The 9,693-nt window shown below is 58.0% G+C and overlaps 1 protein-coding gene across 1 annotated transcript; it reads left to right on the forward strand.

Annotated features, from left to right (window-relative positions):
- Positions 1–50: 50 nt before the first annotated feature.
- LOC126652309 (antigen peptide transporter 2-like) lies at positions 51–7,271 on the forward strand. The gene is given in 12 exon segments (XM_050339010.1): positions 51–211; positions 286–416; positions 1,566–1,771; positions 3,026–3,065; positions 3,068–3,222; positions 3,880–4,008; positions 4,092–4,280; positions 4,354–4,366; positions 4,369–4,526; positions 5,363–5,519; positions 5,850–5,980; positions 7,077–7,271. Coding segments are annotated over 12 exon segments (1,665 nt in total).
- Positions 7,272–9,693: the final 2,422 nt, after the last annotated feature.

Genomic DNA, 9,693 nt, shown 5'->3' on the forward strand with positions numbered 1-9,693 from the left:
GAGCCATACCGGGACTCATACTGGGAGCACTGGTCCTCGCCAATCCCCCCATGGCGCTGCCTCCCTCCCTGCTGCTCCTGGGGGCGCTGCTGGCGGCCGATGCCCTGGACCTGTCCTTACTGGGCCCGCTGGTGCCGGAGCTGGCGTGGCTGGGCCTGGCAGGCGCGTGGCTCGAGGCTGCCCTGCGCCTGCCCCTCCTGGCTGCAGCCAGGTGGGTCATGGCGTTCTCAGTGTCCCCATGTCCCCAGTGTCCCCAGCGTCCCTGATGTCCCCGTGTCCCCACAGCGTCCTGTTCTCCGGGTGCCACGGGTGGCTCTTCCTGCTGGCGGCGGTGCGTCTCCGGCAGAGCCTGCACCTCCAACTCTTCTCCCACCTGCTGCACCAGGACCTGGATTTCTTCCAGGGAATGCCAGCAGGTAACGGGGCGTGGCTCAGGCCGGTGCCATCCCATCATCCCATCCCGTCACGCCAGTCCCCATCCCAGCATTCCATCCTTTCCCTGTCATCCTGTTACCTGAGTCCCCATCCCATCCCACCATCCCATCCCACCATCCTATCCCATCACTCCAGTCCCCATCCTCCCATTCCACGCTTTCCCTGTCATCCTGTTAGCCGAGTCTCCATCCCATCATACCCCACCCATTCATCCTTCCCATCCCATCCCATTATTCCAGTTCCCATCCCACCATTCCATCCTTTCCCTGTCATTCTGTTACCCTAATCCCCATCCCATCCTATCCCACCTCTCCATTATCTCATCCCACCATCCCATCCCCGTCATTCCTGTAATAGAAGGGTTAACTTTGTTCATAAAATCTTATGTGTATGAGGGAATAAGGAATTGTTGTTATAATTCAACAAGATAAGTTTCATGGACATCCTGTTAATCAAGCAAGCGTCAGTAAAAATAATTGCAGGCATCTTGCTAAACAAACAAGTATCAGTATCAGTAAAATTTACAACTGATAAGAAACTGCACCTTTCATCTCTGACAAATGCCAGATGACTACTTAACAATGAGCCACGAACTCAAGCCTCAATGCAGCCACATTCAAAGCTCGGAACTTGGAAATGTATAAAAAGGAACACTTACTACATTTTATGTGTGTCTCGGCAGGGCACTTGCCCTCCAGGCCACCCAGCACTGTTTTGCTTTATTATCGCTTGCTTAATAAATTTATCAATGTTTAATTGGAATTGAGTTGTCTAAATTCTTATACTAACTTATAACAATTCCCATCCCACCATCCCATCCCTTTCCATCCTATCCCATTTCCCTGGTCCCGTTCCCACTATCCTGATCCCACTATCCCATCGCACTGTCCTGTCCTTATTCTCACTCCCATCCCAACTGTCCCATCCCCATCAATCCATTCCAACCACTCCCGTTCCCACCATCCTCTTTCCCATCCCATCCCACCCGTCATCCCATCCTGCCATCCCATTCCATCTCCTGACCTTCATCCTATCACCCCATTCCCACCATCCCAATCCCACCTGTCCCATCTTTCCCCACCATTCCCATCCTTGTGTCCATGATCCCAACCTCCCTTCCCACCCTGCAGCCGAGCTGTCAGCACGGTTCTCCGCGGAGGTGCCGCTGGTGTCCATGGCGGTGCCGAGGGGGACCAACCTGCTGCTCCGGAGCCTGGGAATGGCTCTGGTGGAGGGCATGGCCATGATCCGGCTGGTGCCGGGGCTGGCATTGCTGGCGCTGCTGGAGCTGCCCCTTGGGATCACCGCCCAGCGCATCCACAGCACCCGGAGATGGGTCGGGAACACGGGACGGGATGGGCGGGAGGGGGGTAACGGGGTGGGAATGGCAGGGTGGGATGGAGAGTGGGGGAAGGGGATGGTGGGGATGGGAATAGGATGGTGGGGATAGGAATGGTGGGATGGGGTGAGATGGGATGGGATGAACGGGATGGTGAGGATGGGATGGGATGGGATGGGATGGGGCAGGACGGGACGGGATGGGATGAGATGGGATGGGATGGGATGGGATGGGATGGGATGGGATGAAGAGCAGGGGAATGGAATGGTGGGGATGGGAATGGTGGAATGGGATGAGGTGGGATGGGATGGGACGGGGTGTATAGGATGGGGATGGTGGGAATGCTGGGGATGGAGCAGGATGGAGTGATGGGGATGGGATGGGATGGGATGGGATTGGTGGGGATGGGATGGGATGGGATGGGATGGCCAAGATGGGAGAGAGAGCAGGATCGTGTGACAGGGGATGGGATGGGTTAGGATGGATGGGATAGGATGGGATGGTGGGAATGCTGGCATGGGGACAGGATGGAAGGGTGGGATGGGGACAGAGGGATGGGGTGGAATAGGATGAGATGGTGGAATGGGGTGTGTGTCAGGGTATGAGCCAGTGGAGACAGGATGGGGATAACTGGGAAGAGACTGCATGGAATTGGTGGATTTGGGAGTGGTGGGATGAGGCCATGGAGATGGGACAGAATGGTGGGATGGGATGGGATGGGGATGGTGGGGATGGTGGGGGTGGGAATGCTGGGATGAGGGAGGACCAGGGTGATGGGAGCATGGGATGGGATGGGATGGGATGGAGACAGGATGGGGCAGTGGGGACAGGACAGTGGAATGAGAAAAGAGGGATGGGATGGGAATGGTGGGGATGGGATGGGACGGAACAGGATGGGATGGGATGGGATGGGATGGGATGGGATGGGATGGGATGGGATGGGATGGGATGGGATGGGATGGGATGGGATGGGATGGGATGGGATGGGATGGCTGGATGGGGATCAGAGAGATGGGACTGGGGAAGGTGACCAGAGGAATGGGATGTTGGGAATGTGAATGGTGGGGATGGGACAGTGAAAATGAGGACTTTGGGAGGGGGACTGGGAGATGGGATGGGATGGGATGGGATGGGATGGGATGGGATGGGATGGGATGGGATGGGATGGGATGGGAATGGTGGGGATGGGATGTGGACGGTGGGCCAGGAAGGTAGTCTGGGAAAGCTGAGAATCTGCCTGTGGCTCCACAGGCTCTGCAGCGCTCCATGCTGGAAGCATCCACCCGGACGGCCTCGGGGTGCAGGAATTTGTTGCTGTCTTGGAGATGATCTGGATCTTCTCGGCAGAGGAGGAGGAGGAGGAGCGGCACGGCTGGAACCTGGACGAGGAGCTGAGGCTGAAGGAGCGGATGGAGCTGGAGCTGGCGGGATTCACTCTCATCCAGAGGGTCAGGGGAAAACGGGAGTGGCAACACCGGGAATGGGAACACTACTGGGATGGGGGTGCTGGAAGCAGGGTGGGGACACTGGGATGGGGACATCAGGATCAGGGATGGGGACACTGGGAAGAGGAATGGGAAGACAAGAACAGGGAACACTGGGATCAGGGATGGGGACACCGGGAATGGGAATGCCAACACCAGAAGCAGAATGGGGACTCTGGGACAAGGGATGGGAACACCAGGATCAGGAATGGGGACACCAGGAAAGGAAGTGGGGGGAGTGGGGACAGGGATGGGGATACCAAGAGGAGTTAAGGAGACAATGGGAATGGGGACGCCGGGAGCGGGATTGGGAACACCGAGACTGTGATGGGGACACCAGGAGCGAGAATGGGGACACCAGGACTGGGCTGGGGACACTGAGACTGGGATGGGGACACCAGGAAAGGAAGTGGGGGGAGTGGGGATAGGGATGGGGATACCAAGAGCAGTCATGGAGACAAGGGGAATGGGGACACCAGGACCGGGCTGGGGACACCAGGACTGGGATGGGGACACCGAGACTGGAATGGGGACACCAGGAGCAGGAATGGAGACACTGGGACTGGGATGGGGACACCAGGACTGGGATGGGGACACCAGTATCCATGTTACCACCTGCAGATGCTCCAGCTGGCCATCCGGGTCCTGGTGCTCTTCCAGAGCCACCAGCAGCTCCGAGATGGATCCATCACTCCGGGGGTGCTCGTCACCTTCCTGCTGTACCAGGACACGGTTGGCCACCATGTCAAGGTGATCCCATGGAATCCACGTGTTCGTCCATCCATGCCCTGTTCCCAGTCCCTGCTGGTGCCACCCCCTCCCCTCCCCCACAGGTGCTGCTCTTCGTCTTCAACGACTTCACCACCAACGTGGCTGCCGGGCAGAAAATCTGGGAATACCTGGATCAGAAACCTGCCAGGCACACTGGGGGGACGCTGGAGCCCCCCAAGCTCCAGGGCCACGTCGCCTTCCGGAGGGTCTCCTTCACCTATCCCAGAAATCCCGAGCGCCCCGTGCTGAGGGTGGGTCTGCGGTGGGGAGGGTGGGGATTCCCAGGAGTGGGAATTGAGGTGTCAACCGTCCCCTATCCTGCAGGATGTGTCCTTTGAGGGTATCCTGGGGAGGTGACGGCGCTGGCAGGGCCCAACGGGAGTGGGAAGAGCACGGCCGTGGCGCTGCTGGAGCGGCTGCGGGATCCCGGGAGCGGGGAGGTGCTGCTGGACAGGATCCCCCTGCAGGAATTCGAGCAATGCTACCTGCATCGGCAGGTGGGGGCAGCAGGGATGGGATGGGAACACCAGGAATGGGGTGGGGTGGGATAGGGATGGGATGGGATGGGATGGGATGGGATGGGATGGGATGGGATGGGATGGGATGGGATGGGATGGGATGGGATGGGATGGGATGGGATGGAGTGGGATGGGGTGGAACAGGATGGGGTGGGATGGGATGGGATGGGATGGATGGGATGGGGTGGGGTGGGATGGGATAGAGACAGCGGGGACGGGTATGGGTGGTGAAGTGGAATTGGGAACTGGGAGACAGGGGTGGGGGCACTGGGAAAAGGGGGGGGGACACCAGGGACGGGATGGGGACACTGATCTGGGATAGGGACACTGAGGTGGGATAGGGACACTGGGTACAGGGACAGTAGGAACAAAGATGGGGACACCAGGAACAGGGTAAGGACACTGAGGTGGGATGGGGACACTGAGGTGGGATGAGGACACTGAGGTGGGATGGGGACACTGGGTACAGGGATAGAGACAACAGGGACAGGTTGGCGACATTCATGTGGGATGGGGACATTGAGGTGGGATAGGGACAGTGGGTACAGGGATGGGGACAGTAGGAACAAGGATGGGGGTATCAGGTGTAGGAATGGGGACACTGGGAAATAGGATTGGGAACATCAAGGGATGGGGTTAGGGACAGTGGGATTAGGGATGGAGACACAGTGGGCACAGCGATGGGGACACCCCCCAAGATTGGAGTCGGGCTGTGGAACAGGGATGGGGACACCCCCAAGACTGGGATCGGGCCGTGGAACAGGGGTGGGGACACCAAGGAGCTGGGACAGCTCACGGGCTTGGGGCCGGGGCAGGTGGTGCTGGTGGAGCAGGATCCCATCCTGTTTTCTGGAACAATCCGTGAGAACGTCGTGCTGGGGCTGGAGGGCTGTGAGGAGTCAGAGCTGCGGGAAGCGGCCGCTGCTGCTGGAGCCTTGGAGTTCATCCAGGGGCTGGAGCAGGGCTGGGACACCAGGGGAGAATCCCGGAGGAATCCTGGGGCCAGGGGCTGCATCCAGGGGCTGGAGTGGGACTGGGACACCAGTGGGATCTGGGGGCACAGGGGGCACCCCTGGAATGGATCCTGAAGATTTTGGGATCCTCTGGCAGAGGTGGGTGAGCTGGTAGGGGGGACAGGACTGGCAGTGGGAAGTGGGGGGGGACACTGCAGGTCTGGATCCCCCTGATCCCATGGGATCCCCTGCAGAGGTGGGCGAGCCGGAGGAGGGGGGATGGGACTGGAAGTGGGATGTGTGGGGGGGGACCCCGGGTCTGGATCCCCCTGATCCCATGGGATCCCCCCAGAGGTGGGAGAGCATGGGGGGCAGCTGGCGGCAGGCGAGAGGTGTCTCCTGGCCCTGGCCCAGGCCCTGCTCCGCCGTCCCACCGTCCTCATCCTCGACAAGGTGCTGAATGAGGGAGACAAGGGTGTGGTGAGTGGGGTGGGGACGTGAGGGGGTTGGGATGGGGTGGGAACGATGGGATGGGGGCAAAGGGGTGGGGTGGGGTGGGGTGGGAAATAGGGAATGGGAGTTGGGGGTGGGGGAAGAGTGTGGGGAAATGGGACGAGATGGTGGGATGGGAATGGGGAGGATGGGGTGGAAACCAGGGGGTGTAGGATGGTGGGAAGTTGAGGTGAATGGATGGAAACGATGGGATGGGATGGGATGGGATGGGAGGGGAGGGGAATGGTGAGGTTGAGAATGTTGGGATGAGGAGAGAGTGATGGAATGGGATGGGAGGGGTTGGGGTGGTGGGAATGGGGTGAGATGGGACAGTGGGGATGGGGACAGTGGGGACAGGACAGGATAGTGGTGGGGGGATGGGATAGAGAACAGGGTGGTGATGGGGTGGGGTGGGGTGGGATGGGGTGGGATGGGGTGGGACAGGGATGGGATGGGATGGACCAGGATGGGGTGGGATGGGATGTGACAGGGTGGGACAGGATGGGCTGGGATGGGCTCAGCTCTCCCCGCTCCAGGCGCAGCACTGGGTGCGGGATGGGATGGTGTGGGACAGGGTGGGATGGGATGAGAGCGGGGCAGGGTGGAACAGGATGGGCTGGCATGGGGTGGGACAGGGATGAGATGGGATGGGACAGAGTGGGAAGGGGTGAGACAGGGATGGGATGGGATGGGACAGAGTGGGAAGGAGTGGGAGAGGGATGGGATGGGATGGGGATGGGATGGAGATGGGGGATGTGGATGGGATGGGATGGACGGATGAGCGTGGCATGGGGACAGGGCTGGCCGGGCCGGGCTCAGCTCTCCTGCTCCAGGCACAGCACTGAGTGTCGGATGGGATGGGAAGGGATGGGATGGGATGGGATGGGATGGGATGGGATGGGATGGGATGGGATGGGATGGGATGGGATGGGATGGGATGGGACGGTTGGGACGGGATGGGATGGTTGGGATGGGACAGGACAGACTGGGCCAGGCTCAGCTCTCCCATTCCAGGTGTAGCACTGGGTGTGGGATGGGGTGGGACAGTGATGGGACGGGATGGGATCCGGTCTCCCCGCTCCAGGTGCAGCGCTGGGTGCATGCTGGCCTGGCACGGAAGGTGCTGGTGGTGTCGCACTGGCAGCGGGTGCTGGACGGGGCCGATCGGCTGGTGCTGCTGGAGGGCGGGACCGTGGCCGAGCAGGGAACGCCGGCGGAGCTGCGGGAGCGCCGCGGCGCCTACAGCCGCCTGCTCCAGGGGGGAGGAGACAGGGAATAAAGGGCCGTTGGTGTCCCCATTCCCGGTGTTGGTGTCCCATCCTCGTGTCCTGTGGGTCCCTCACCCCCCTCCACCCATCCCCTGGATCCCCCCTCCCCGTATCCCTTTGATTCTACTCCCCAGTTCCACTGGGGATGGGAAGCAGGGATGGGTGAGTGAAGTGCTCGATTTCCAGCTGGGCTTAAAACCCCAGTGGTGGAGACATGAGGGACACATGGTGGGCAGGGACACGGGGGACACATGGTAGGCAGGGACACATGGTGGGCAGGGACATGAGGGACATGTGGTGGGCAGGGACACGGGGGCCAAAGTAAACCTTGTGCATTTAATAACTTGTAAATAAAGTAAAATGCAATAATAATGGCAAATGATGATGATAGTAATGATGATAAAAAGAGATGCAACTGCTCACCACCTGCAGGCTGATGGCAAACCCCTCTGCCCACACCCACAGAGGCCCCTTCCACACAGCTGCCCCCCGTTTAATCTTCCAGGAGATGGGATCTCCGATGGAACAGGAGCCCCTCCCTCCCAGACTTAACTGTAAATCTGAAAATGTGACACTTAACGAGCAAGGTGTGGAAAGGAAATAACGATTTACTAAAAACAGGGAACCAACCAGAACTGTCGTGTTTCAAGGGGGCTGAACTTTCGGGAACAGGAGGGCCGTGGAGGTGATTTTGGTCAGAAGCTTTTACGAGCAGCTTTTGCTGTTCCATAAAAACCCAAGGATGGCCAGCTCCAGGGTGGGCTTCCTACTACTTCCAGCCAGTGGCATTCACTCCTGTGATAACATATTGAAGAACTCAGGAAGAGAATTCTGTGGCACAGAAGAAATTCCAGCTGGGGAGGAGAGCAGAGGAGAACATGAGATAGGAATGGAGACTCCAAGGCCGGTGTGGCAGGAGAGGGGAGGAGGAGAGGCCCAGAAAGCCCTCCCTCTCCCCTTCCAGCAGGGGAAGGACTGAAAGCCGAGCCCCCCTGATGCCTGTGGAAGATTTTGGGGTGAGGAGACCCCTCTCTGCAGCTCATGGAGGAGCCTGCACTGGGGCAGGGGGATGCAGGAGGAAGCTGAGACTCCGTGGGAGGCCTGAGATAAAACAGAGTCCTGCTGGAGACCTGTGGCCCGTGGAGAGAGAAACCTGTGCTGGGGTGAGTTGTCCTGGATAGGACTCGTGGCCCTGTGGGGGAATCCACGCTGGTGAAACTTATTTATGCCCTGAGGGACAGCAGATGATGGAAGAACTGCTGCCTGAGGGATGGGCTGTGATGGTTTGGACCTGGCTCCTTCCCAATGCCCAAACTCACAGTGACAACCCCTTCCCCCTCCCTTTCTCCCTTGGGACAAAGGAAAAAAAACTATAAAAAAACCCCTGAAATCAATTTAATTATATAAAAATAAATATTTTTACATATATTATAGTTATACACAATTAAGACGCTGCGTACACAGCACAGGGAATCCAAACACCCCTTGGAGGCAAAGGAGAAAAAAGGGACAAAAAGGGAAAAAACCAGAACAGATACGCACAATCAAAGCCAAGAACCGGCAAAATAAAGAACCAGCAAACCAAATCTCACCACGTCCCTCAGAGAAAATAAGATCAGCAGACACGGCCAGCACTCTCCAAATCTCCCACGTGGCAGAGCAGCTGTCACTGCGGACATTTCACGGTCATCTTGTTGCCCAAAAGAGTGGAAGGAACCTTCTAATACCCCTTTTCAGTACTGATACTTAATTTACAGCATTTCCAAAGCAGGAACATGGAGTTAACAGAGGTGCTATAGCAGTTTTATATACTAAAATATCTGCCATTCCATCTTCTGTTACACCCACCCCCCAGAAACTGCCAGTCCCACCGGACGTCCCTCAGACTCCCCTCCCAGAACTGAGCCCCTGGTCACAAAAAAAATCAAAAAAACCCCACCCCTTCCTCCTCCTCCTCCTCTTCATCATCATGGGGGAGACACTGGGATGGACTGGGGGGCACTGGGAGAGACGGAGGAGACACTTGGATGGGCTGGGGGCACTGGGAGAGACGGGGGAGATACTGGGGTGGACTGGGGGGCACTGGGAGAGAAGGGACGGCGGGGGGGGGACACTGAGAATGAACAAATAGGGACGGGGAATGGACTGGAAGGGAATGGTGGAAAGGACTGGCTGGGACTGGGAATTCAGTGCTCTGGGTCTCTGTCCCAGTTTAAATGAGACCCAGGTGTTTTGCTGAATACGAGTTATGAGGAAGACCCAAAACTCCTCCCTCTAAGCAATTGTAAATCCAAAATTAAGAGGCTCTGATTGAAGGGAAAACACGTGGAAAGGGGAAAAAAATGTGGAAAAGGGAAAAAATAACAGCCCTCTATTTAAAGATATCTGTGCATTGGAAGAAACGACGAAAGGAAACAAGTAAAACAACCAAAC

Source organism: Myiozetetes cayanensis, unplaced genomic scaffold (genome assembly GCF_022539395.1).
Source record: "Myiozetetes cayanensis isolate MyiCay16 unplaced genomic scaffold, myiCay2020 scf76, whole genome shotgun sequence".
Classification (NCBI taxonomy): domain Eukaryota; kingdom Metazoa; phylum Chordata; class Aves; order Passeriformes; family Tyrannidae; genus Myiozetetes; species Myiozetetes cayanensis.